Consider the following 27,460-nt stretch of genomic DNA (forward strand, 5'->3'; position numbering starts at 1 on the left):
AGACAAAAGCTCAGAAGTATAAAAGGACATGGTGCATTCAAGGAGGTATGACTAATTAAATGATATTAGAGGGGTAGGTCAGAGCCCAGGAAGTGGAGTCTTTATGCTGTGCTTAAAGAGTTTGCATTATTATCTAATAGATAATAACAATTCTTAAAAGAATTTGTAGCAGGAAGCAAACATCATCAGATTTTAATTTTAGAAAAATCTTTCTGGTAGTATTGTAGAAAATGGATCATAACAATGTATGACTAGAAGTAGTGAAACCAGCATCTATTACAGTAGCTCATGCTTAATAGTTATTGACTAAAGGGATCCAGGTATGGGATAGGTGAAAGGAGTCATCAATAACTCCCTGGTAGTTCTAACTGGGTGTTTGAGTGATAGTTAGTGTTGCTTACAAAGGTTAGAAAACAGGAAGAGGAAGTTTTAAAAGAGGCAGAAGTTCCGTTTTGACAGAGCAGAGTGTAAGGTAGTCATGGGCAGGTGACAGCCTTCAGTAGGCTGCTGGATGTGAACATAGAGATGAAGAGGAAGTCTGGGCTGGAGAGGAGGATATCTGAGTCCTGAGCATGTAGATAGCAGTAGATGAGATTATAATAGTAGAAGAGATAACCCGGATAGAACCAAGGCTAAAATTATTTGACACATTATCAATATTTTAAGATAGAGTTCAGAGAGGTTGGAGAAAGTAGTGTTTTGTGAGCTGAAGGAAAACAAAGTTTAAGGGGGAGATCAAATGCCACATGAATGCTGAGAAAGATGAGAACTGAAGAGTTCACTGAATTTGGCCAATTAGAAGGTCACTGTCTTTAGCCAGTCAGTTAGGGGAAGTAGTGTGTAGGGGTAAGGGACATAGGCTGGAGGGCAGAAACAAGCTGGATTACAGTGGGCTGGAAAAGAATGGAAGAAGTGTGAGCGTGATCATAGACTATTCTTTCATGGATCTTGACTATAAAAGGGAGAAGAGACTGGACTTTGTAGTATAAATTGTAAGACAAGTGCTTACAAATTATAAGACAGGAGCATAGAGTGGAATAACATGAGTGAGTTGGAGTGGCTATTTCCTTTTGAACTTAGCCTCTAACTGCTTAATATACCTTGCTGTCTTTCACACAGTCAGGGCTGGTATACACAGAGGACGAGTGGCAGAAGGAATGGAATGAACTGATCAAGCTAGCCTCAAGTGAACCCCGCATGCATCTGGGTACCAATGGAGCCAGCTGTGGTGGGTAAGTATATCTAACTGGAGGAGCAGAAAGTAATCTTTGCTGAGTCCTCAGTGTCCAAAGAGTTCTATCCTAAGAGGGTGTTGGACAGAAAGACAGGAGAGAAGCCATGACAAGGGCACAGAAGGGTGTAACAGCATGGTATGTTCTAGGAACCACAGGTGGTTCAGTATTGCCAGAATACAGAATATGTGATGCTGAATGATAGACGAAGCTAGGCAGTCCAGATTTTTGTGTGCCATACTAAGGAATTGAAATTGTGTTCTATCCAGACTTTGGGAAACTGCAGGACAAGTGATTTGGTTTCCTCAATAAATAAAGGCAAAGAAAAGAGAAAGAACCTAAGTTTAAAGACACCTAAGAGATGCATCAACCAGTTAGAATGTATGGACATGTATAAGACAATTGGGGAAATGTGAATAATGTCTACATTACTATTTTTAAAGTGTGATATTGATGGAATTATGGTAGTTTTTAAATTGCGATATTGATGGTATTGTGGACATCTTTAAAAATAGTCTTTATTTTTTAGAGATTGAAGCTGAAATATTCATGGATGAAATTATATGATATCTAGGATTTGCTCCAGAATAATCTGGTGGGGTGGAGTCGGTGTGGGGGCTGATCCCTAGGGTAATATATCAAGGTCTAGGTGGAAGAAGATTGACCATGTATTTATGATTATTGAGGTTGAATGATGGATATATGAGAGTTTAGTGTACTATTCCTTCTAGTTTGAGTATGTTTAAAATTAAAAATTTTTCTAAAGTAAAAAGTTAAAAAATATAACCTATCCAAACTTTATTGTGTATAAGAATAATTCGGGCGGTCTATTTAAAATGCAGAATTTTGGACCTCCACCCTAGGGAAGTACAGTTGCGTTGCCCAGAAATCTGCATTTGTAGCAAGCACTCAATGTTGAATAAGATTGGTTTAGGGGGCAGGATTGGAGAAGGAAATGGCAACCCAGTCCAGTGTTCTTGCCTGGAGAATCCCAGGGACAGGGGAGCCTCGTGGGCTGCCATCTATGGGGTCGCACAGAGTTAGACATGATTGAAGCGACTTAGCAGCAGTAGCAGCAGCAGGGGGCAGGAAGCCACTCAATTGTGAGTATGTGAGTAACAGGAACAAATTGATGAATTTGAGCACAGTGACAGCCAAATGGATGATGAACTGGAGGGGAGTAATAGTAATCCAGGAAAGAGGGGGACACGGGTATGAAGTGGTGGCTGCAGATATGCCAGAGGAGACACTTAAAAGATGGAATTGGTCAGGCCAGGTGATTAACTGAAGATGCGATATAAAGAACAGTAAATATTTCTCAGATTTCTGATTAAGCTACTAAGTATTAGCCAAGAGATGGGCGAGGCTATTCTTCTTCAAGTAAGGGAACATGAAGAAGGGATTTTTGTTTTCTTTCCTTTTTTGTTTTTCTTTTTTGATAGGACATGATGAATGTGATATGTGGGTGGTTGTGGTGGGTAAGGTAATAAGCAGAATGAGGCTACACAGTTGTATGTTGAGCTACTGGATAAAAAGAGTAGGGGAAGGCTGTTGAACCAGATAGGTATTAAGAGGGATTACTTCCCAATTCTGAGCACTACTTTAACCCTCAGACCTTCACATTTCTTTTCTTGAATTTCTCCATCTGTGAAATGGAGGTAGAAATAGCCATGCTAGCATAAAATAATCATCTCTGTGTATGGCAGCCTTCAGAATGGAAAAAAGGAAATGGACATTTTTTTTTTCCTCTGTGTAGAACTGGTCTTCAGAGGTCTCTTGATTTGTTTTCTTCCCTCTCCCTTGCACTGCATCTCTTCCATTCTCTCCCCTCCTACAACTCTAGGGTGGAGAGTTCAGAAGAGCCCGTGTATGAGAGTCTAGAAGAATTCCACGTCTTCGTCCTTGCCCACGTGCTTCGGAGGCCCATAGTCGTTGTGGCAGACACCATGCTGAGGGACTCTGGGGGGGAAGGTGAGTCAAGCAGTCCTCACTCTACCCTGAGCAGCCCTGTCTGCAAGGGGGATATATGACCCTTGGGGAAAAACACGGTGTAAATTAGAACAATGCACAATTCTCACAGAGTCAGAGTAAAGCAGTTGAGGTTAATTGATGAAACTTCTTAGGAAAGAATTATTAAACACCGGTTGGACTGAAAGGGGGGCTCAATTGACATAGTTGGGTGGAGAGATTTCCCACCAGGCAAGAATATAGCCTTAATAATAATCTTTGTGATTTCCTGCAGCATTCGCCCCTATTCCCTTTGGGGGAATATATCTGCCCTTGGAGGTTCCAGCCAGCCAGTGTCACCGCTCCCCTCTGGTGCTTGCCTATGATCAGGCCCACTTTTCTGCACTTGTGTCCATGGAGCAGAAGGAGAATGCCAAGGAACAAGGTGTGGAATGCAGTGTCTGGGTCTCTGGTGTCTTTTGTTCTGCTTTATTTTCACTTAGAAGAACTGAAATGAGAGAGGATGTAGGAGGAAAGAACTGAGTGACATGCAAGCCCAGACAGAGCGTGCTGATGCTGTTTTCTTAAGCTCTAAGATAAACAGTTTTGTTTTGTTTAAAAAAAAAAAAAAAAAGGTTTTGGGGAAAACTCAGCCTGTGTTCCCTGATCTGGAGTAAAGAAGCTTATACATTAAGGTCTAGAACTTTCCAAATGATGCTTTGCTCTATTTGCCTTAATAATGACTTTGAATTCCCTGAATTCACTTTAATTGGCAGGAACATCATGGGTGCTAGCTGACTGGTGGAATTCATGGAGATAAGTTGCCTAAATTGTGTTCTGAGTAATAAGGGAAAACCTGCCTGTTATTTTTTTCTGCTAAGACAATTCGTCATTAAGAACTGAGATGTGACTATAGTTAGAGACCTTGGGTATGATTCAGCTGCCTTTTTACTGGAGTCAGTCTGTGTTCAGCTGCCTTCCTCTTTCCTCAGGAAGACTCCTTGATCATATGTGTTTTTCCTCCCCAGCTGTGATCCCACTTACAGATTCAGAGCATAAGCTGCTGCCTTTGCACTTTGCTGTGGACCCTGGAAAGGGCTGGGAGTGGGGCAAAGATGATAATGACAATGTCCGATTGGCAAGGTGAGGCACGTCCAGCCTTTCCATCTGCTTTGTAGCTGCAATCTCTTCCACATGCAGTGTCTGTCTCCCGGGGACTTTTCCTCAGCTCAGGGGCGAAGATGGTCACATCCTAGTTCTAGTGTCTTTGGGAAGATGGAGGGGTGGGAGACAGATTGGGCACCTGGACTCTTGCCACTGCTTTTTCTCCCCATGAAACAGAAGGGAATCCTGGGATGTGTTTATAGCATGAGGAGTGTTCTTACAGAATCCCCAGAACAGTGGTCGAAGAATCAAGATGATCAGGTCACATTTCTCCCAGCCCAAACGAGAAGGGTTTTAAATAGCTGACCAAAATCATTTGCTCTAGACTTTTGCATTTTTTTTGGAACTTAAATGGCAAGAAAAATATGTTCTCTCCACCCCTACCCCCATTTCCCTGAAGTTGGCTTCCTCCTGCTTCCACAGCTTTCTGTGAAGAGCTTAGGAGTGTAAAAGTTCCTTCCTCACCTCTTATCCAGTGCTGCCTTCTTTGGGCTCCTGAAACTGGAGCCAACTGAGAAGATTGGGTTAAAAAATAAGAAAAGAGTTTATGACTTTTTAAGTAAGTTCTCACCTAATTATCAAAAGCGTCTTCTAAGTAATATACTGTTTCGTAAGTATTTCCTATTTTCCAGGCCCTGAGCTGGGCCCTTTCTCAATACTATTTTAATCTTCACAACAGCCCTACAGGATAGATATTATTCTCTATACTCATTATCAACCCCTACTGAGTTTCAGGGAGGTTGAAGTGACTTGCTCAAGGTTATAAAGCTTAGTTGGTGCAGCCATAATTCAAATCAGCCCTGAGCTCCCAGCCATGTAGTCTTCTCCCACCCTGCCTCCCAACTGGATCGCACTGCTTTGCTTTTTAAAGGCCACAGTTCTTTGAAATTCTTTTTTTTCTCCATTTCACAGTGTAATCCTATCCCTAGAGGTCAAATTGCATTTGCTGCATGGCTACATGAACGTGAAGTGGATCGCAGTGTCCTCTGATGCGCAGGTGAGGCTTCTCCCACTCCGCCCTGGCATGGCCTCCTTCCCACGTCAGGGAGAACAAGGACACCTGGTGGTGGTGTCCTTCCGAGTCTCTTCTGGATAGTGGCTTATGCTTCAATATTAGGAGTAACTGGAAAATACCAGATAAATTCCCAAAGAGACTTTTTCCTGCCTTTCTGTTAGTGGCCTTTGTTTTCTACATCTTCTCACCAACCAGGCTCTGCTTTCTGATACTAAACACATTCTTCAGAAAAAGTTTTCTTGAACTTGAGATTGTTATTACTTTGTTCTAAGCCCTCCGTACATAGACCTCTGTGTTGGGCACTAGAAGAGACAGAATAGCTTAAAAAGCTCCTGATCTAGTAGGTTCTGAGGATATCATTATCCATAGAACAGGAACCCAGGAGCAAGGGGCAACTGATGGACTCTGGTGCTGAATGTCTGAAAGCGGATGCAGAATGGTTAAGACTTGGGTGGTTATTCAGAACTTCCTTGAGAGTAACTTTGGGCAGAATCTGGCATAGAGAAATTTATAATAAATGCCATTCTACTGTCTACAGAATATTCTCCCACCTTACCCAGAGGTTATGTATTTGTATAGTTGCACATTGTTCTAGAAGAGCAAAATCCAGTCTTCATTTTGCTATCTTCTTATTACAGAAGGGCATCAGATTATAGGAGGTGAGATAAAGGCTAGACATTAGATACATTTTCTCCTGGTTCATGGGAGAGCTGATGAGCTGGGGAAGGACAGTGCCCTCCTGGGTGACCCTTCCCCTCATGACAGCAGCGCTCCTCTGGAATCTGGCAGTCATTTCAAGGAAGGAGTTCGTAGGGGTGTTACCACCCCTCTCCACATGGTTAATTCCTATAGCAACAGCTGCAGGAGGCCCCTTGAGCCAGGTGGATGGGCTGGAGGTTCCTGGGGGCTTCCTTCAACCTAGGCCAGTGGAATAACGGTCAGCCATTTTTTTTTTTAATTTAATTTTTTGTTGTTGATTTGCAATGTTGTGCCAATCTCCGCTGTACAGCAAAGTGACTAAGTTATACATATACAGAAATTCTTTTTTTAGATATTCTTTTCCATTATGGTTTATCACAGGATATTGAATATAGTTCCCTGTGCCATACAGAAAGACCTTGTTGTTTATCCATTCTGTATCTGCCAACCATCTTCTTGTCTCTTCCAGGCTCCACTGGCCCAGCCTGAGTCCCCGACAGCCTCAGCTGGAGATGAGCCCCGGTCCACTCCTGAGTCTGGGGAATCAGACAAGGAGTCAGTTGGCAGCAGCTCTGCCAGCAACGAGGGCAGCAAGCGGAAAGAGAAGTCAAAGCGAGATCGGGAAAAGGACAAGAAGAGAGCAGATTCTGTGGCTAACAAACTGGGCAGCTTTGGCAAAACCTTGGGCAGCAAGCTCAAGAAGAACATGGGAGGCCTGATGCACAGCAAGGGTTCTAAGCCTGGAGGGGTGGGGACAGGTTCGGGGGTAAGCGGTGGCACTGAGACCCTGGAGAAGAAGAAGAAAAACTCACTGAAGAGTTGGAAGGGTGGCAAGGAGGAGGCAGCTGGGGATGGGCCTGTATCTGAGAAGCCCACATCTGAGTCTGTTGGTAATGGAGGGAGCAGGTATAGCCAGGAGGTGTTGCAAAGCCTGAGCATTATGAGGATTGCAATGCAAGGGGAGGGGAAGTTTATTTTTGTTGGCACCCTGAAGATGGGTCACCGCCACCAGTATCAGGAGGAGATGATCCAGCGCTACCTCACTGATGCTGAGGAGAGATTCCTGGCAGAGCAGAAGCAGAAGGAGACAGAGAGGAAGATCATGAATGGAGGGGTAGGGAGTGGGCCTCCTCCAGCCAAAAAGCCAGAGCCAGATGGCGGGGAGGAGCTGCTGACTGCCCCTCCAGCAGAATCCAAGGCAGTGGCATTCTCTGCTGGCTACCCTGGTGGCTTTACTGTCCCTCGGCCTTCTGGGGGTGGAGTCCACTGCCAGGAACCCCGGAGGCAGTTGGCGGGGGGGCCGTGTGGGGGGGGCCTACCACCATATGCCACCTTCCCCAGACAGTGCCCTCCTGGGCGACCCTACCCCCACCAGGACAGCATCTCTTCTCTGGAGCCAGGCAGTCACTCCAAGGATGGAGCTCACAGGGGTGCACCGTTACCACCCCACTTCCGCGTGGCTGATTCCTATAGCAACGGCTACAGAGAGCCCCCTGAGCCAGATGGATGGGCTGGAGGTCCCCGGGGACTTCCCCCAACCCAGACCAAATGCAAACAACCGAACTGCAGCTTCTATGGACACCCTGAGACAAACAACTTCTGCTCCTGCTGTTACAGAGAAGAACTGAGGAGAAGGGAACGTGAACCGGGTGGGGAGCTGCTGGTGCACAGGTTCTGAACGGGAAACCTTGGAGGGCAAGGGGGCTAAACAAAGAAAGTTAAGCTCAATTAATTGGCTCATAAGACCCAGCTCCCATGTTGATGGGGCGAATGCAGTAATGTTGGTGTGAGCCTGGCTAGAAACTCTTAAGTGTGTATACTCTGAAGAGCTGCCAGGCTGGCAAGAGCAGGTCAGGGCTGGATGGTGCCTCGAGGCTATACTGGTCCTTTGCCGATCTTGACTTGATGGTACTGAGGAGGTACAAGGGGAGAAAGATGGTAATTGTGTGTCATAACCCCTTGGGTCCATCCCAGGCCTAAGGGAAAGTGTAAGGGAAGATTCGGGGTGTGGGGGTGGGTAGGTGGGCAGAAGTCTGGGGGAGGAACTGGCAAAGGAGGTTCTCAGTCAATAAAAGAAAAAACAGACCAAAGTTCTTTTAGGTTGGAAAAAAAGCACACGGTGGTGGAGTTGGGAGTGTGGAGGGAAATTGGGAAATTAGATTTGTTATTGACTTGAATTAAGGTAGATGTTTAGTGTTGGATAAATTTTTCCTTCTGAAGGATCTGGAAAGACAAGGCAGAAATGTGTGCTTCTCGGTGCTTATTAGGAGGGGGATGGCTTAAATGGGTTTAGTGAGATGACAAAGGCAAGAACTTAAAGGGGGAATCTTTTTCCTCTGAAGTTTGATTTCCTTCTAAACAGCCGTCTGTCATCCCTTCTAGTTCGAGAGGAGATTGCCGATTGCCCCCTATCTTTTCCTCATCCTTTTTGAGGACTGAGCTCAGCTAAGTTAAGAAGGTTGTGATTTTTTTTAAGACTTTAATTTTATTAAAAAAAAAAAAACAACAAAAAACACAAAAGAAGTTCCCTCTGGGGAAGGCAAGAGAATGATAAGAGCAGCTGTGTGTGTTGAATTTTTTCTAGGTGAATTGGTGCAGAGGTGATCTTTTTTTAACTACTAGCAATAACCACACATTTGAGTGCGCCTTGGGAGGGGGTGGGAGGAGGACAGACTTTTGGCCAGACTGTTTCAAACAAAACCAAAAACCTAAATAGAGCACTACCATCCTCTGCTGCTGCATATCTGTAGAAAGCAACTTATTTTTTGGATTTTTTTTTTTTTAAGAAAAGAAACAAAAAGACCCTAGCAAGCAAAAAAAACATTTTAAAAAATGAGTTTTTTCCCTCCTATTTAAGTCATTCTTTCTCCTTGCTCTCTACTTTTGGAGAATGAACTTAACATCCCGGCTTCTTTTGTTAAGCCATAGCTGACCTTAATCTGTGGTTAGTTTATTAAAATAATTAAAAAAATACTTTGTAAGAAGAGATATTTTTGATAATAGGACTGATGTTGAAACTTGGGGTAGGGATTAGGGGCAATTTATAAAGAGGTAGCTAGAGAAATATATATTTTAGTGAACTATAACCACAGATCACAGATTACTCCCAATGAGCTGATCTGTCATTGGCTCTCCCGCCTCTCCCCAAACCATCCTTTTCCCCAGAGGGTGGGAGTGTGTCTGTGGACACAGTAGTTGGGGGAGCTCCTTTGCATTTTGCACAAAGCACAAGTCTGGACAGCCTATGCTCTGGCCAGCACCATTTCTAAGAGCTTTAAACTGGAGGACCTATCCTGGGCCAATCTTCCCTTTTCTTTAAATTATTTCTTTCTGGGGGGAAAAAAAAATCAACTATGCAATTGTATACACTCCTGGGTGCATATGAAGAAGGGGAATAAGTGTACTTAATGTGTCTAGAGTGTTAATTGGGGCTATTTTTCTGTATTTGGATTTCTCTTTTGAGGTGTGTACTCTTAAACCATCCTGTGGAATGTAATCTTTACATTTGATCCAAGGCTGACATGGGCTGGGAGTGTGCGTTGGGGGGACTTGTGTTTGCCATATGTTGCTTCTGCCCAATCAGGAAAGTTGTCATCCCACCGCCCCCTTGATAACAAAGTCAGCCAAGACTGTCCTCTTCATTGGAACTGCTCACAATTTAGGAAGTTTCCTTTCTCAACAAACTCAAAAAGCCACTTATTTTCTAAATCTGATTGTTGATTTAATAATTTCCATGGCTATTAATTCTTAGGCTTTTATTTGGAAATGGATGTGTTAAGGAAGCAATGAGGTCAAAGGAGATAGGTTCCAAAGGAGGGTATGTTTGTATTTCCAGGCAGGACTGGGGCTGGTGTGAGAGGAGCATTCCCTTCAGGGTCAAAACTTAAGGAGATGCCAAAAGCTCACTAGTCAAGATAAATAGTGTTTTAATGCAGCATTTTTAAAAAATTAATGCAAAAAATCCATCATGGGCAAAATATCAAAATCTTTAAAACAGGATCCAGCAGGACTGGGGTTAGAGTGAGGGAAGAAAAGCTGAATTGAGCAAGGAGGAGTTGAATCTTGTCTTTATTTAAAATTTCGATACTTTATTCATTGTGGCTCTTTTTATATTAATTTTGATTTTCAGACTATATTGTGTTAAAATAGCATCTTGGTCACTGGCTTTTGAGGCATCCTTAAATTTTGTGCCCAAAGTGAGTGCCTTGCTCACCTCACCCCGTGTCTGGGCTTAGAACACTGGTGGGACCACCACCATACGAACTTCTGTCGCCTGACATGCACCCAAACAACAGGTGACTCGAACTCACACCTAGAATTTGCACAGCTCACGTACCTTTCCCGTAGGCATCCATCTATATCATAGGATTTTGGCCTGGACCAATAGGAATGGAAACAGACCAGGGATTTTCCCAGAGAATAAAACCAGGAAACTTTTAATTCGCCACTGGACTGCTGTGTTTGGATTTGATCTGTTACTAGAGTCTAGTTAATACTTTTGTTTTTAAAAACTGAGGACAAATGAACATAAACGGAAACCTTGTGTCATGTTTGCTTTTGTTTTGATTTATAAATTGACCAACCCCAATCCCTTTTGACTTCTTTTCAAATAAAAAGGTGGAAATTCTGAGGGGTGCCCAAGGGGGTGAAAATGGTAAAAAAAAAAAAGCGGGGGGTGGTGGTGGTTAGGTTATTTAGGCCCTATAGCTTTTTCATTAAGAATTTTTTGTTTTTAATTTGGGAAGGTAACTTTATTGAGGCATTAAAAAAAAAAATAACCTCTGCATTCTAAAGATGAGGGACCCTGAGTCAATGGATATTTTTCTGTAGGGATAAGTAAAGTCTGTCCTGCTTTATTTTTTGAGACGGCTGTAGGATGGGAAGGAAGGTGGTGAAAAATTGCCTGGGAAATGACAGTATTTGGGGAGGGAGTAGAAGAGGCAGCCTCGTGCAATTACTGTGTTGGGGGGAAGGGAGGAGAGGGGTGACATGCACTCAGAAGGAGCCAGATTCCTTAGTTGAGGGTGTGGTTGAAGGGGGGAGGCAGGCCCCCCAATCCTAATTGAGGGATATCATCTCTCAGGCTTAAATAAGTGCATTTAGTTATTGTAACCCCAGGCACTGGGGTACCTACTGAGGCTGTTGTTGGAGAGGGGAGATTTTCAGGGCTTTTATTTTTCCCTTTTTGATTTCAGACAGTGCTACCCCCTCTACTCACCCTAGATTCTCCATCTCAGCCCTGAAGGAGCAAATAGGTCTATAGGACACGCCTCCAGGTTCCTTTTAATTTATGCTGGTTTGATTGAGAGTTACAAGATTTAACCAAACATTTTTCCCTCACACTGGATTCTACAGCAAAATAAAATGATGATATTAAAAGGTTTTTTTTTTTTTTTTTTTTAAAGATTCAGTCTCTTCATGGAGTGGTATGGTGTTCAACTCAGTGCTCTGTGGGGCCTGGAGGGAAGTTCCTTCCCTCTGCTGTTGGCTGTTTCTTCTCAAGTGAAACTAAAGCTCACAGACCAACTAAACAAAAATCAGCAATGACTTTTTAGTGTATGTTTGGGAGTGATAATGAACTGGAAAGGATGGAGCTGGTTCTGAATGACTTCTGAGAACCTAGCTTTTGCTATTCTTACCACTCTCTAAACAGCCACATGTCCAAAGTTCCAGTCACATTTTATCTTTCCCAATAAAGGAGTTTCAAAGATAATTGTCCCCAAGTTACTCCGACACCTCTGGACTCTGCATTGTCTTCTTTCTCCAAGGAGTCAGTGCCCCAGACCCACCACCACAGGTGAGAAGACAGAATTAGTAGTCCTCGTCCTGGAATCACCTGCACCACAGATTTTTCTAATTTCCTTTTCCCTCCAGGCCCTTCAACTACAGATTCAGTGACTCATACAGGCAGTCTGTTTCTTTCATTTTATAGAAATCACGGGCTGTTTTGCCCCCTGAACTTAAGTGGATTAACAGAATATTATACCCTCCATGGAGACTTTCTCCACAACCCCTCCTTTTACTGGCCACTTGGGTAAGAGGTGCTAGAAAAGAGGAAGGGAAGCTGGCTGCCAGGAGCGAAGAGAGGAGCGGGGGTGGGGAGAACCTTGGCCTCTTTCTGTGCTTATAACTGGATCTGTGATTCATCTTGTGAGTCACTCAGCTCCACCTCCTTCCTCTAGCAGCCCCTCCCAGCAGCCTTCACTCCTGGCACAAACCTGCAACCAGACCAGGATTCTGAAAATGGGAAAATCTGATACAGACCCTTGCCTCTCCACCCTTCCTTCCATCCACTAAACCTCCGTTGGGGGTGGTCGGGGGCGGGGCGGGGGGGTGGTGTCCTCCTGTTACTCAACACTCAGCTGCTGTCCCCTTTGCATTCCTGGTTAGGTGCTGATCCAAGTCACCCATCTTTTTTCTGGCTCTGACCTTCCCCATCCCCCCTCATGTTTTCTCTATTCTGCTGTTCCTACACCTCAAGTATTAAAGGATAGAATGAGGCTCTTCACTGAAGGGTGGTGGGGAGAAGGAAAATGGATAATGGATTTTTAAATTGTGGTACACACCTTTTTCTATTGCCACAGAACTTGGGAAATATTTTCTTCCCGTGAGGGATTGAGGCTGATGGAATGCAGGTGGGTGTGGGGAATGTCGCAGCTTTTAGGACTTCTAGAATCAGGCTTCTGGGACGCCTTCCTAGCAGGTGTATGCCTCTTTGTTCCAGATGGACTCCCTGTCTCACAATATCTTCACTATTTCCACAGTTGCAGCCAAGACAGGGAACTTTTCAAAACTGAGGCCGGAAGGGTGTGTGTGCCGGGGGAGGAGAGTTGAGTGTCACTCTGGAAAACTCGGGACCCCACCTAAGGACTGCTGCCTTTGTACAAACTCAAAATCAATAAAACAGCAGCTCTGCAATTCCTTACTTTGTAGCTTCTTTTGTCTTTTTCATATCTAAAGGTAGATTTTTGCATACCTACCCTAGTTACTGTTCCTTTACTTCCCTCCTACAGCCCTCCCCACCCATCTTTGCCTCTTGGGTTTCAAGGGGGAGTGTTGGGGGATGGGACTGTTGCACTGAACAGAGGGTTCCAGCCCTCAGCTTTCAAAGTCCTTAACATGAATCATTAATTTGGAGATCTGATGTCTGGGCTGGAGGGAGGGCTCCTGTACCTGGAATGGGCTCTAGTTTCCAATTGTCTGGATGGTGTGTGTGTGTGTGTGATTAAGTGTTAAGATCTTTTCTTTGGGCCTCCCACCCCCAGCCACGGAACTTGCATGTACCTGTACCTGTGTCAGCATCCTGCAGATATTTCAGTTTCTCTCCCTACTCTTCCACTGCACCCTTCACATGAGACACGTTTCACACTCTCTGGAGAAGGATATACAAAAACACTTCCACTCGCCCCCACCCCAGTTCTTGGGCTTCCCCAGGCAAAAATCCCGAGGGCCAATTTCCATTTATTTCTTCTCAACTACTTTAGTTCAGACTGTCAGGAGAGGTTGTAAGGAGGCCTGAAGTACTTTTAATCATTCCTCACATCCCCTTAAAGAAGACAAAAACAGCTTCCCAGGGAAACCATCAGTGAGAGTCCAGGGAAGTGGCCCAAATGATTCCAGTTTAATACTTGTCATCACTGCTTCCCTCAAATAGTCTCCAAAGCTCAGGAACAGAAAGAGGATAGGATCTGGGTTTGGAGTAAAGAAGGGAATGTGGTTATTTTCTCAGTTCCCCAATTTTTCCTCACCTTTCTTAGGTTCTTCCACTTTGTCTCCACTTTTCCAAAATTGTGTGTCTTCTCCTTTAAGGGGCTGGGCATCTCTTCCGCCCTCTCCAGAGTCGACTGAAGTTTCCGTGGAGCCTTCTCTAGCTGGACTGGACACACCTTTCAGAAGACCCCACATCGTGCTCCTTGCACCTCAAGTGCTCCTTTCCCTTGAATCTTCCTCCTGCCCCTCTCCCTGACTTCCCTCCAGCTAGCTACAGGATTCAGCCTCTCCCCAAGGGGCTTGAGCATCCTCGAGGTTTTCCACCCTTGACCGCTCCATCCCCGGATGGAGCCAGAGAAATGTGGTGGGGGGGCCGGGGCCAGAGTTTCAACATCGCCCCCCAGAAGGAAGAGCCAGAGATGGGGGTAAGGAGAGGAAAAGGGCTTGGGGGAGGGGTTTGTCATCTAAAGGGTGCAAATGGGGATGATGTGGAGAAAGAAAAGAATCTAGAGGAGGCGGAGGGTATGTCTCATATCAGCCTCTGGTTGACAGTGCTTGGTCTTTTTTGCAGTCTCAAGTTCATTGTCTCATTATCCATTAACCAGCCCCTCCCTCCCTTAACTATCTGCCGACGCCTGTCCTGAGCTCTCCACAGCCACTGATCTCAGTTTCTCCTGAGAGTCTGAGTGTAGGCCTCCAAAGGTGGCTGCTGAAGTAACCCCAGACTCCAGGACCAGAGAAGCTTGGGGATTAACCCTACACCCTTCACAGCTCTCTGGACCGAAGTCTGTCCAGGGGACTGGGATGCCAGAGCCCAGGAGTCGTCAGCTGGGCAGCTGCCTGGCCTCTGGAGGCCTCCCAGGTAATAATGCCTTCCCAATACTTCTGATTTCCAGACTGTTCCAAATTTCACCCTCCTCAAACCCTGTTTCAAACCTCACTAAAGATACCTCTGTATTCCTCTTCCGGCTCAAAGTGCTTTTACCTGAGGTTTGCTCTGTTCTATGCCTAGGGCTGGCTAGGAGCTTGATGGTCCCTCTGTCTTCTTGACCCTGGTACTCCTCCTCTCATTTACTTATTCAAAAATATTTGAGGGCCTAAAATCTCTCCTTCTAAGCTTTCATTCTTGTGGGGTTAGGGAGGAATCTTAGTCTTTCCTCTTTAGATTCTCCTGTCGCCGAAAAACTGGCCTCTGTTCACCTATGCTGAATAGAAAGAGCTTTAAAGGAGACAGAGCTTTAAAGGAGTAGAAGAAAGTAGCTTTTTTACTTTGCCAGGCAAAGGGGGCCACAGCAAGCTAACGCTTTCAAGACTGCGCCCTTCCCCTTCCTGGGAAGTTGGAAGAGGTCTTAATAGTTTTAGGGTGGGAAAATGGGACTGAAGATAAGGATCAGGGTTGATGTAGCTTTGCATTCTTCTCCTCTTAGAGTCACTGGAATCATTAGGGCTGGCTTCGGATCACTCCAGAACAGGTTCTGGTGGTCCTCGAGGTCATTGTCCTATGACATTCTTTCTGGAAAGAAGAATGCTCCCAGAGGAAAGGAGTGTTAGGGAAAGTTGTCTTGGAGGGGTAAACATCAAGTAGCCGAAGGCAATCATTTTCAGAGTGCAATTAAGCAAGAAAGAGAGGGAGAACAAACATGGGTAGGTTGAGTGAGTGGAGAGAATAAAGGCTGCATAAGAGCTAACAATGGAGTGCCTCAACTAGTTTCTGCTACAGAATGTCTGAGAGGAGTGTGTGTATACGAGTGGGGGCAACACTGCGAGTGGGGGCAACACTGCGAACAGGCATAACCTGGCTTCCCTTCTTGCCCTGCAGGGGAGCAGATTCTAGCATGGGCCCCAGGGGTGAGGAAGGGGCTGGAACCTGAAATGCCTGGAACCCTGATCTGCAGCAACTTGAGGGTCACCTTCCAGCCCCATGGATGGCAGCGGAGTCAGGTGAGAAGGTTAGGGCAGTGGAAAGGACAACTAGTGGCAAGTGGAAAGGGAGTCTAGAAGATTTAGACAAACATTATAGAAGTGAGACAGTTATGCTTAAAAGGCTGTCTTCTAAGAGTACCAAGGATTGTCGTTGGGAAGCATCTCTAGGGAGGTTAGGGCTGTCAAGGTAGGACAATGAACGAGACTTCAGATGTCTTTAGCGTCAGTCATGTGCTTCCTCTAGGAGACTCCCCTGAGCAATGAGTATGATTTTTCCCTGGCCAACATTGGGCGATTAGAGGCTGGTAAGTGTGGTGGTTTGGTGAAAGGGCTCACTGTGGGTGCTGGAACCCTTCCTCATCCTTCCTCTATTTTCAGAGGACAGACTGAGTGGATGGAGTGGGATGGGCTAGAAGAGTTCCTCCTAGAGGGACCCTGATCCATGGCTATACCACTCTTTAACTCTTGACTTCAGTGCATGGCCCGTCCCGAGTCCAGCTCCTCCGTCCAGGGTCCCTGCTTAAATTTATCCCTGAGGAGATTCTGATTCATGGCCAAGACTTTCGGCTACTCAGAGTTGGTTTTGAGGCTGGAGGACTAGAGCCTCAGGCCTTTCAGGTAAGAGGTCTCCAACCCAAGAATCCCTCCTCCCCTTAGAATCTTGGGATCCTTTCCTTGGCAATCCCCAATAGTCCCATCTCTCAAGATCCCTCTCATCATTCTCTCTGCTTCTCTCCTCTAGGAAAGACTAAAATTAGAGTATGGTAAAAGTAAAGGCCTGAGTTCTAGCCCAGCGTTGCCAACTATCAGGAGTGTAACTGTGGACGAGTGTCTTCCTTTGAAAAACAGGGAGGGTTGGACAAGATTATTCCCAAGATTCCTCCCAGCACTACCATTCTGTCATTTTGTGGTTCTAAATGTGTTCTCCTGACTCCAGTTCTCATGACCAGTGGAAGCTCCCTTTGTTAGGGACAGTCTTCACTTTTCTTCTCTATTAGTGGCCAAGACGGTGAAACAACATATGAGCCTTATTGCCTCCTTTTTACTTTAGTCTGAGGCAAAGGATGGGCTGTCCTTTCTTCCACAGGTGACCATGGCCATTGTCCAAGCCAGAGCTCAGAACAGTCCAGCCCAACAGTATGCAGGGATAACCCTGAGCCAGGCTGGTGAGTGAGGGTGCTTTGGGGTAAAGAAAGGGTAGAGTCTGAAAAGCAGAAGCTGGCTGGAGACAGAAGAGCTAAGCTGTCTCTGGTTCTTCTTCCTCCTCCTCTTGTGCTGACCTCCTGCCCTAGGCCAGAGTTCTGATTCCAGAAAACCACCTATTCCCCTCTTGGAGACAATAGAAGACTGGGAGACTGAGCGGAAAAAGCAGGCAGCCAGGGGCTGGAGGGTCAGCACTGTCAATGAGAGGTTCGACGTAGCCACCAGGTGATTCCCCAGTCCACCCAACCCCAAGCTGCCCCTTCAGTCTTCCCACACTACTCTGATCTAAAACTTGGGATTTCCCACAAACTCCAGCCTCCAAGGACATCCACAAACCTAGACCCCTTATCTCCTAAATCTCTAAACCTGAGATCCTTCAGAATGATCCCCTCCTAAGCAACTTCCTTATAGTAACAGGTTTGCATTGTATTGAGGTCACTGGGCCATGCTGTGACATAACTCTCAATTTCACAGCCTCCCCCGTTACTTCTGGGTCCCTAACCGAACTCTGGACAGTGAGGTCAGGAGAGCATTTGGCCACTTCCATCAGGGCCGTGGACCGGTCAGTGTGGGGATGATGGTAATATTTGGGGATTAGAGGGTCATGGGAGGTTAGGGGTCATTGTGAAGGGAGGGGATCCCTGAGGTCAGTGTCGGGGCAAGGGTAGGGTGGGGCTAGGAGTTTCTCCCTCAGTGATCCTTCTCTCATCCATGTGAAGCGCCTGTCCTGGCATCACCCTGGGGGCAGTGATCTTCTTCGTTGTGGGGGCTTCTATACAGCCAGTGACCCCAACAAGGAAGATATCAGGTGAGGGGAGGTTTGATAAGCAGAATCAAAGGTTAGATGTGAGGGGCAGACACCTTCCCTTACTTTCTGATCCCTTCCCTCCAGAGCAGTGGAGTCCATGCTTCAGGCTGGGCATTCAGATGTTGTCCTGGTAGACACCATGGATGAACTGCCTAGTCTTGCAGATGTCCAACTTGCCCACCTGAGGCTGAGGGCCCTCTGCCTGCCTGGTGAGAGAAACTTTGACCACTCACCCCACCTCTAGGTCTGTTGACCCTAACTTGGTTTGCCCTTTTGCCTGATATGGATGAGTACTCCTTCAGCCCAATAATCCTTCGTTTTCCACTCAACTCCCATTTCCCACAGACCCATTGATTTCCTGTCTTCCTGATCCCAACATTTTTTTTTTTAGGCAGCTTTATTGAAATATAATTTATGTACCATAAAATTCACCCTTCACCCATCTTGAGAGCACAATTCAATGCATTTCATTGTATTTACAATGTTGTACAACCATCACAACTTAATTGTAGAAACCTCATAGCCATTTATAGTTACTTCTTGTTCCTTTCCCCATAAGCAACAACTACCTAACTTATTACCCCTTAATTCTGGACCCTGAATCCCCAGTTCTCCTCATCTCTTTGCCCTTCTGACTCCTCTGCACTCTCTCAGATTCATCTGTAGCTGAGGATAAATGGTTCTCAGCTTTGGAAGGAACACGATGGTTGGACTACACCAGGTACTCCATCTTTTTCTGGCATGATTTATAATTCAAACTTCTGTCAACTTGGACTCCTCTCCCATTAACTCTTCTCCTTGGTTCCCCAAGAAGACTGTTATTTGTTGCTCCTTAGAAGGTGGGTGGGGGGTGGGGGCAGGAATTGGGAGTCTGCCCCATAGTATCCCATGACCCATCACTCCCTTCCTGTAGGCCTATTGTTCTCTTCTCTTCCTCCCCCACCCCTCCAGGTCTTGTCTTCGAAAGGCCAGTGACATCTCAGTCTTAGTGACATCCAGGGTTCGTTCTGTAGTACTTCAAGGTGAGTTTCTTGGGCCAACCCACTCCATTCCTTGCCCTTTTTCTTTACTCACCTGACTGGACTCTGCTCAGGAAGGGAGGTCTAGAGTTTCCTTGTCCCCTTCCAGTGCTGGCATCCTCCTCTCGTTTTGCTAGGAACTACTCGTGTTTCAGAGCTACTTCTGCTTCCCCATTAAGCTTGTGGTCCCTAACAGAGGGCTTCTCAGCCTTCTGTTCCTGTCCTTCCATCAGTGGATGGGGGCTGGGATTGGGGGCGGGGGAAGGAAAATGAGGAAAACTGGTTTGGCATTTGATTCTGCTTCCTACATGTGAAGCTGGGTGTTTCTATCTTGGAGTGTATGAAGTGAATCACTCAAGGTCTTTGTTTTCTCTTCACTTTTATGTGCCCTCTCAATCCTACCTACCCAAAACTTTCCCCCTATGCCTCTTACTTCCTCTTGCCATGTTTCCTTTTCTCACTCTCTTCTGCCCTAGTTTCTTGGTCTTTCTTTCTTTGTCCCTTATCCCTCTTTATCACCCAGAGCGCGGTGATCGTGATTTCAATGGCCTCCTCTCTTCACTCGTCCAGCTGCTTTCAGCCCCTGAAGCCCGAACACTGCTCGGCTTCCAATCACTAGTGCAACGAGAGTGGGTGGCAGCTGGACATCCTTTCCTGACCCGACTTGGGGGATCTGGGGCCAGTGAAGAGGTGAGAATGTTTGGGGAGGGTATTATTAAGAAGTACAGGGATGAGAAAATGACATACTAAAATCCACTGGAGGTGAATTAGGTCCAAATTAGGGCCTGAGGTTGGGCTGAGCTTGAAAGAAGATCCAGATGAGGGACCATAACCCCCTACCTCAACTGATTTCCACTGCCTGACCTCCTTAGTGTCCCCATTCCCACGTCACTCATCCTCCCCATTTAAGTCCCCACACCCACTTCCAACCTCTTAATTTCCCTCTTCTTAGGCCCCAGTGTTTCTCCTCTTCCTTGATTGCGTCTGGCAGCTCCTCCAGCAGTTTCCAGCTGAGTTTGAATTTTCTGAGTTCTTCCTTCTTGCTCTTCATGACAGTGTCAGAGTTCCTGACACCCTTACATTCTTAAGAGACACTCCCTGGGAGCGTGGAAAGCAGAGTGGACAGGTCAGTGACTTCCATTTTTGCCTTTCCGCTACCCATTAAGTACTCTCTGGAAGTTTCCTGGTGGGCTAGTGGTTAGGATTCTGGGCATTCACTGCCATGGCCCAGGTTCAATTACTGATCGGGGAACTAGGATCCCACAAGCTGTTCAGTATGGCCAACAAAGGAACTACTCTCTGAAGTTTACTCTTGAATATGAAAAGTGGTCTGCGGGTGGGAAAGGGGGAGGAGGTTGGTGCTTTCTTTCAGGACTAGACTTCCATCCTACATCTGATTCTTTTCGTGTGTGGCTGTGCTGGGTCCTCATTGCTGAGTGGGCTCTTCTTTAGTTGCAGCAAATGGGGAGTGGAGGCATAGTCTCCGGTTGTGGTGCACGGAGTTCTCGTTGTGGTGGCTTCTCTTGTTGCGGAGCATGGGCTCTAGGGTGTGCAGGCTTCAGTAGTTGTGGCATGTGGGCTCAGTAGTTGTGACTCCCAAGCTCTAGATCACAGGCTCAATAGTCGTGGTGCTCAGGCTTAGTTGCTCCAAGGTAGATGAGATCTTCGTGAACCGGGGATCGAACCTGTGCCTCTTGCACTGGCAGGTGGATTCTTAGCACTTAGCCACCAGGGAAGCCTTACATCTGATTCTTAGAGTAACAGATGAATTTCACGATTTATCTCTAAACTGGGGAGGATTATATATTTTTGTTTAACCTTCCTCTTCTTGTTTCCTCTATCTAGTTCAACAACTATACACAAGTCTATACCCCTGGGTTCCCAGGGGCTGGGAACTCTATTAACCCACAGCTATCTGTCTGGGACTGGAATTTACGCTACAGCAATAAACAAATACTACAATTCCGTAATCCTGGCTATGACCCAGAACACTGCCCAGATTCCTGGCTCCCTAGACAGCAGGTAAGGTGTCTGAAGTTCCTAAATTCCTTTTTCTCACAGGCTCATCCTAGTAGATGAGAAGTGATAGTGTCTGAGTTCCTCATTCCCCTTCTGTTGTCATTTATAGTCCTAACTGTCCCCAGGAAGACAGAAATCCTAGACATCACAAATGGCATCTTTTTTCGTCCTCCTCATCCTTATTAGTCTTCCTGTCTCATGCACACATTTTTATGTTTCCCTAAAATCAACTTTAATCAGTCCTGAGGCCTAGTTTGAAGTCTAATGAGAGCAGATAAAGTGTTCTCAGGGGGAGTCTTGTAGTTTGATCACTGGTGCAGTGTGCAGTGGGTGACTGCTGGACATTCCTTCATGACCCAGTTTGGGGAAACTGGGGTCATCAGGTGTCTAGGTTGCCAGTTGATTTCCTGTTCCTCCTTAGCCAAGCTTCATGGTTCCTGGGCCCCCCAGTTCCGTGTGGCTCTTCTCTAGAGGGTCCCTGACACCCCTGAATCAACTCTGTCCTTGGCGGGACAGTCCCTCCCTGCTGGCAGTCTCTTCTCGTTGGCTCCCTCGACCTGCTATCTCTTCTGAAAGCCTGGCTGATCAGGAGTGGGGGCTCCCCTCACACTGGGGAGCTTGCCCTTTACCCCCGGGACTGCTGCTGCCTGGATGTCTGGGACCCCAGATCAGGCTCTGGAGACGCTGCTACCTGAGGGGAAGGCCTGAGGTCCAGGTGAGAAGGGAAGACAAAAATTGGGAGTGGGAGAAGGGGTCTGACTGCTGAACCAGATGTTCTAGGAGAAACCAGATGTTTCCAGGAGGCAGAAGGGCAAGGGTTTGGGGGACTGGGAAGTGAGATACCATTCCTATTGGTATCAAAGTGAATAGATTTGGGACTGTGGGAAGACTGCTTCTGGCTTATATCAAGTGGAACCTAGGGCATAGTTGGAGGGGGAAAGGGAACTAAGAGAATTAAGGATCCTCTCTGCCTCTCTTCACCCTCTTCCCAGATGGGCCTCTCAGCTCCCACAATCTCTGGTCTCCAGGAGGAGCTATCCCATCTTCAGGAGTTATTAAGGAAATGGACACCACGAATATCTCCCGAGGATCACTCCAAGAAAAGAAGCCCAAACACCATTCTCTCCCAATCCCGTTGAAATTGCTTTCTCACGGGCAGGGCAGAAGGTGGTCTGGGGGGAGGGAGAGTTTTGTCTAATCCTTCGTTTTTTCTTATCTGGTCTTGCTGCCTCCGCTTTCATAAACAAGATCACTGACCTGAGTTTCTATTTAAGATGAGTGGTGCTAACCGTATCCAACTCTTACCCTGCCTTGTTTGGTTTAAATAGTTCTTGTCATTTGAAGAATTAAGAAACAAAAACAATCCAGAACGACTGCCTCTTTTTTTCAGGGCAATTCCATGTCTTTGGGATGGAAATTTTGTATATCGCGCTGGTAAATTGTGATAATCAGATATACTGTTTATCAGTGCCAACTAGATGGCCTACAGACCTCCTTCTCACCTCCTCTTGCTGCTTCTTTAATTCCAATTTCTATTTCTTCCCTTATAGTTTTCTATGGGTATGAAATATACACGGGACACCCTATCTCTTCCAATTATCTATTTTCGTCGTGACATTTCTATTTAAGGAGTTCATTAAAGCACAATATTTATACACGCCGCTGGCACTGTTTGTGTCTGATTAAAGGAACCTTAGGCAAGGGAGTGAGGGGAGAGGAGGGAAAGGAATGTGACCCATAAAGGGACGGTACCGACCATATTACTGCTAAGGAAGTAAGGGGCTGGGTTGCGTGAGGCGCTGCAGGATTCACAATTTAAGGTCCTCTCTTTCGTGCAAACGGGGCAAAGGCACACTCAGATGTTGCTGGAGTTCAGGGTGTGCTCTGGAGGTCGAGGCCGAGGCCGAGGCCTGTGGGCTTCAGTATCAAACCCCCGTAAGATTCGGTACCACCCCACCTCCGAGCCTCAGGTTCCCCTCACCCTCTATGGAGTGACTAAGCGAGCTCAGACATTCCACAATTCCCTTCCCCGAGGTAAAAGGAAATACCTCAAGCCCAGGCCTTGGCTGTGAGGCCCCATCTGTTCAAGGACTGCGGGTAGGGATGGACGGTTGTCCCCACGCCTTGCGTTGAGGGGTTCCTCTGCACTCCCTTCTAAGGGGGAAAAAAGGCTACAAAACACATGAAAACTAAAGTTTTGTTCTCCCAGCTTCTGAAGTGACATTTTCGGGAGCAGTGTGACCCTTTAACTTCTAACACTGCCTTAAGAGACAGAACGTTTCCTTTTCACGTTCCCCGCCCTGTCCGCTCATCGTAGCACTTCTGCACGGGACCGTGCACTGAAGCGCACCACTGCCTCAGCCGCTTCCAGTCTTAGCGTCTCCTAAGATGGCCGACGCCGCTTCCGGCTCCTCCCCTGCCGCGGCCCCGCCCACCACTCACGTCAGCCTTCGCCTCGGAAGTGGAAGTAGTGACTGAGGTCAGGGGGCGGGATCGCTGCCTGGAGACGGCGGGAGCGGTTTCGCCATGGCGGCCGGGCCGATCTCCGAGCGAAACCAGGGTAACTGGAGGGGACAAACCCAGAATGGACTCTGGGGGTTTGGGGGACCTCGACTAGGCCCAGCAGTGTTTCCGTTGGGGCGGGAGATTTTACCTTTCCGAAGGGCGCGAGACTGGTCCCGATGCCTTATGGGGACGGGATGGACGCGCTTGAGGCCTGTAGTTGTGATGCTGTGTCCAATCCTCTGCTGCCCTCCCACTCAAAAAAAAAAAAGAAAAAGAAAAGTTACAGAGTGAACTTGCACCTCAACTCTAAATTAGATTTAGGATTGTCTATTTTCTGGAAAGGAGGAGTTTCTAAAAGCTTAACTTAACGTCTTTTTTTTTTTTCTTATTCTTTGCTTTTCTACCCCATCTCCACCCCCACTTCCTCCGCCTGGGTTCCATCTTCATGTTCCCGTTACCTCCCTACTTCCCCTCATCTCTGCCCTCACCTCCTAATCCTGTCTTCCAGATGCCACTGTGTACGTGGGGGGCCTCGATGAGAAGGTTAGCGAACCACTGCTGTGGGAACTATTTCTCCAGGCAGGGCCAGTAGTGAACACGCACATGCCAAAAGATAGAGTCACTGGTCAGCACCAAGGTGAGTACACGGCAAAAAGTGCAGTTACGTATGGAGGGGACAGACTGCTCCTGGAGGTCCCTAGAGGTATTAAGCGTTTTGGAGTGAGCAAACTAAAGATTTTGTTTCTGGAACCATTCTCAATTGAAGTTGGGATTATTATTTCTTATCCTTTGTGCTTTAGAAGGCAAATGAGTTATAAACTCGTTTTTAAATCACTTCAGTTGCTAACCTCTTCTTTTCCACTTCCGCAGGCTATGGCTTTGTGGAATTCTTGAGTGAGGAAGATGCTGACTATGCCATTAAGATCATGAACATGATCAAACTCTATGGGAAGCCAATACGGGTGAACAAGGCATCAGCTCACAACAAAAACCTGGATGTGGGGGCCAACATTTTTATTGGGAACCTGGACCCAGAGATTGATGAGAAGTTGCTTTATGATACTTTTAGCGCCTTTGGGGTCATCTTACAAACCCCCAAGATTATGCGGGACCCTGACACAGGCAACTCCAAAGGTTATGCCTTTATTAATTTTGCTTCATTTGATGCTTCGGATGCAGCGATTGAGGCCATGAATGGGCAGTACCTCTGTAACCGCCCAATCACTGTGTCCTACGCATTCAAGAAGGACTCCAAGGGTGAGCGCCATGGCTCAGCCGCTGAAAGACTTCTGGCAGCACAGAACCCACTCTCCCAGGCTGACCGCCCTCATCAGCTGTTTGCAGATGCACCCCCTCCACCATCTGCTCCCAATCCTGTGGTATCATCATTGGGATCTGGGCTTCCTCCACCAGGTAAAGCTTTTGATAAAAAATGTTTGTCTTGGGTTGGGAAGGGTGGGGCCAGGAAGAAGGAAAAAGAACCTGGCAAGGAGGGGACATTGAGTCATTAGGTGAAAGGGGTTGAGGGATGATGATTGTGGTGGGAAGAAAGTTGTTGAGTTTCTCCAGAAGGTTGTTGCTCGAGTCATTTAATGTTGCTTCTGACTTTAGAGAGCTGGGAGGAGGGGAAAAGAGCTCATTCTGCCTGGAGATGCCAGGGTGGAACAGGCTCTCTAAAGGCACTCTCTGCTCACTATCATTAACTGTTTTTCCATTTTTTCTATAGGCATGCCTCCTCCTGGCTCCTTCCCACCTCCAGTACCGCCTCCTGGAGCCCTTCCTCCTGGGATACCCCCAGCCATGCCACCACCACCTATGCCTCCTGGGGCTGGAGGACATGGCCCCCCATCAGCGGGAACCCCAGGGGCTGGACATCCTGGACACGGACACTCACATCCTCACCCATTCCCACCGGGTGGGATGCCCCATCCAGGTGGGTGTTCTTTGCTGGGAAGGAGAGGGATGAGCTTGGTAGAGGAGCTCTATCAGTACTTAATGCTGCTCTTCTTTGTTCTTTAACAATAATAGATAGTGCCCAAGCTCTCCTTTTTTTCAGACATTCGTTTATGAAAAAAATGCAAGATACTTTACTGTTCATTTTAATAAACAACCATCATGCTGTCTATATTCTTGTTTAAGTTTTACCAAAGAGAACAACAGGCTCTTCTGCATTGGTTCTTTACCACTAGCCCTACCTGGGAAGCCTAGGCTCTCCTAGCCTCATTATTTCACACCTAATTTATTTCAGTAATACCCTAACTGACACTTTGACTCTAATTATCTCTACTTTGATTGACTATCTCAGAGTAATTTTTCTTAAATACAGATATTCACACACCTTTGCTCAAAATTCTTCTGCTGCTCCCTTTTACTTACGGAGTGAAACCGAAACACTTTATCATAGCATTCTAGGCTTTGCATGATCTGGCTCCTGCCCGTTACTCCCATGACTGCAAGCTGTTCTCCTGGTTTTCCTTTAACATACTGTGCTGTTGATCACATCCATGCTTTGCACCTGCTGATTTTTTTCTGCCTGGAATGTTCTCTTCCGACTCTGTTGTCCACCTGAAAAATTCATGTTCATCCTTTAGAATTAGATCTTTGCTGTGACAGTGTCTCTGTTATCTTCCCAGATTCTGTTCAGTAGAATAATCACGCCATTCTGCAGCACTGTTACAATGCCTAAATCATGGAAGGAGCGAATGGGCTTCAGGGACTGGGGAGCTGTTGGGTCGTTGGTTGATTTATTCTCTTGGGATGGAGTCAAGGATAAGGGCACTTTTTACCAGCTTTAATTTCTGTATTCTATCTGATGTCACTTTCTTCATTTTCTTCTCTGTCTTGTTTTCTTTGCCCTCCTGTCTAACTTCCTTTTGTCTCATTTCTCATTGTGTCTTGTTTTGTTCTCATAGGGATGTCTCAGATGCAGCTGGCCCACCATGGCCCTCATGGCTTAGGGCACCCCCACGCTGGGCCCCCTGGCTCTGGGGGGCAGCCACCACCCCGACCACCACCTGGAATGCCTCATCCTGGACCTCCTCCAATGGGGATGCCCCCCCGAGGGCCTCCGTTTGGCTCTCCTATGGGTGAGTAGTCTTTAGCCACCTCCCTCATCCTCACATATTGTTCTTGCAGCTTCTTTTGTCACACCTCTTATCTCCTGCACTTTCTTTTCTTTCTTCTTTCTTTTCACTGTCTCCCAGTGTATCCTCTCCCTACATTGTCCCAATATGCACTGTCTCCTATTCTTTGTTTTTACTTAGTTTTCCTTTTCTACCTGCAGGTCACCCAGGTCCTATGCCTCCGCATGGTATGCGTGGACCTCCTCCACTGATGCCTCCTCATGGATACACTGGCCCTCCACGACCTCCACCCTACGGCTACCAGCGGGGGCCCCTCCCTCCACCCAGACCCACTCCCCGACCTCCAGTGCCCCCTCGAGGCCCACTTCGAGGCCCTCTCCCTCAGTGATTTCTCATTGTTTTTCCTCCTGTCGTAGCCTCCCAATATCTATTCACTTCCTTGGACCAATCAGAGCTGCTGTAGCTCCGAGGGGCTAAGGCGCTAATCCCTCTCAGGCCTTTCTTTTGTAAGTGTAATTTTTTCACAGGAGGCTTTATTTTATTTTATTTTTTCCTACGTTGGCCCTAAGTGTTTTACAGATACCCAGAGAAAATTAAACTAAACTGCTTGTTTATCATTTGTGGTGCTTAACTTAGTAACTTCTTTTTCTCTGAGAAGAGATGTCCATATATTGGGAGAACGGTAAGGTAGGAGTGAGGGTGTTTATTCCAAGTTTTAAAGACTTACTCTATAATGTGCTATTGCAAGTGCTGGACTGCTGTGTACTGCAGCACTTGATTCATTACGTCAAAGTTACACATAAGATGAAGACCCAGTATCTATGGCATAGAGTTACTGTGAGTATTAAGTTAGAACAGAAGTAAAGTTCCTGGAAATAAGATGGCAAAAATAGGAAGTAACATGCACAAAGCTATTCATTGCAGCACTATTTGTAATAACAGATTGGAAACAACTCTCAGTCAGTAGGGGACTGGTTGAATAAACTGGTAAATCTACACAATAGAATACTAAGCAGCAGTAAAAAGGAATGAGGGAGACTACACACTGATTGAAGAGATCATGAGACTATATTAAGTGAAGAAAGCAGCATGTAGAACAGAATGTATAATGGCCTTTCTTATCTAAAGGGTGA

The 27,460-nt window shown here is 46.4% G+C and overlaps 3 protein-coding genes across 6 annotated transcripts in view; all 3 read left to right on the forward strand.

Moving 5' to 3' along the window:
• The window catches only part of OTUD7B (OTU deubiquitinase 7B), a 59,989-nt gene extending 47,007 nt beyond the window's left edge, over nucleotides 1-12,982 (forward strand). Inside the window, exons 7-12 of the mRNA XM_027534760.1 lie at nucleotides 1,120-1,232; nucleotides 3,076-3,203; nucleotides 3,475-3,624; nucleotides 4,208-4,322; nucleotides 5,256-5,340; nucleotides 6,527-12,982. Coding sequence (XP_027390561.1) covers nucleotides 1,120-1,232; nucleotides 3,076-3,203; nucleotides 3,475-3,624; nucleotides 4,208-4,322; nucleotides 5,256-5,340; nucleotides 6,527-7,735 — 1,800 coding nt within the window. The 3' untranslated portion in view covers nucleotides 7,736-12,982. The remainder of the gene's footprint in view (nucleotides 1-1,119; nucleotides 1,233-3,075; nucleotides 3,204-3,474; nucleotides 3,625-4,207; nucleotides 4,323-5,255; nucleotides 5,341-6,526) is intronic.
• A 107-nt stretch (nucleotides 12,983-13,089) lies between these two features.
• On the forward strand, nucleotides 13,090-22,399 carry MTMR11 (myotubularin related protein 11). Of its 4 annotated transcripts, none has more exons than XM_027534771.1 (17): nucleotides 13,090-14,192; nucleotides 14,539-14,629; nucleotides 15,587-15,708; nucleotides 15,935-15,995; nucleotides 16,166-16,308; nucleotides 16,778-16,856; nucleotides 16,983-17,118; nucleotides 17,368-17,455; nucleotides 17,613-17,701; nucleotides 17,786-17,910; nucleotides 18,356-18,422; nucleotides 18,653-18,723; nucleotides 19,244-19,410; nucleotides 19,673-19,846; nucleotides 20,566-20,742; nucleotides 21,161-21,454; nucleotides 21,732-22,399. In XM_027534771.1, the coding sequence occupies exons 1-17, from the start codon at nucleotides 14,127-14,129 to the stop codon at nucleotides 21,876-21,878; spliced, it is 2,097 nt and encodes a 698-aa protein (XP_027390572.1). In that variant the 5' UTR covers nucleotides 13,090-14,126; the 3' UTR covers nucleotides 21,879-22,399. The 4 variants fall into 4 exon arrangements, with proteins under 4 accessions (XP_027390572.1, XP_027390580.1, XP_027390584.1 ...); XM_027534779.1 differs by having other exon boundaries at nucleotides 14,100-14,192; nucleotides 14,339-14,629; XM_027534783.1 differs by having other exon boundaries at nucleotides 14,108-14,192; nucleotides 14,373-14,629.
• Nucleotides 22,400-23,209: 810 nt separating this feature from the next.
• Nucleotides 23,210-26,944, forward strand: SF3B4 (splicing factor 3b subunit 4). Its single transcript, XM_027534793.1, has 6 exons — nucleotides 23,210-23,299; nucleotides 23,753-23,881; nucleotides 24,115-24,657; nucleotides 24,971-25,177; nucleotides 26,157-26,330; nucleotides 26,528-26,944. Exons 1-6 carry the CDS (start codon nucleotides 23,266-23,268, stop codon nucleotides 26,713-26,715), a joined length of 1,275 nt encoding a protein of 424 aa, XP_027390594.1. The 5' UTR covers nucleotides 23,210-23,265; the 3' UTR covers nucleotides 26,716-26,944.
• Nucleotides 26,945-27,460: the final 516 nt, after the last annotated feature.

This window comes from Bos indicus x Bos taurus, chromosome 3, assembly GCF_003369695.1.
Source record: "Bos indicus x Bos taurus breed Angus x Brahman F1 hybrid chromosome 3, Bos_hybrid_MaternalHap_v2.0, whole genome shotgun sequence".
NCBI classification, from domain to species: domain Eukaryota; kingdom Metazoa; phylum Chordata; class Mammalia; order Artiodactyla; family Bovidae; genus Bos; species Bos indicus x Bos taurus.

Bases quoted from the DNA above. Each gene is read 5' to 3' on its own strand.
- MTMR11 (XM_027534771.1), top strand. From the start codon at position 14,127: ATGTGGTGGGGGGGCCGGGGCCAGAGTTTCAACATCGCCCCCCAGAAG. The intron at 15,709-15,934 runs GTGAGAAGGTTA...TGCTTCCTCTAG, and splicing joins ATGGATGGCAGCGGAGTCAG to GAGACTCCCCTGAGCAATGA. The intron at 19,411-19,672 runs GTGAGAATGTTT...CCCTCTTCTTAG, and splicing joins GATCTGGGGCCAGTGAAGAG to GCCCCAGTGTTTCTCCTCTT.
- SF3B4 (XM_027534793.1), top strand. From the start codon at position 23,266: ATGGCGGCCGGGCCGATCTCCGAGCGAAACCAGG. The intron at 23,882-24,114 runs GTGAGTACACGG...CCACTTCCGCAG, and splicing joins AGTCACTGGTCAGCACCAAG to GCTATGGCTTTGTGGAATTC. The intron at 25,178-26,156 runs GTGGGTGTTCTT...TTGTTCTCATAG, and splicing joins GGGTGGGATGCCCCATCCAG to GGATGTCTCAGATGCAGCTG.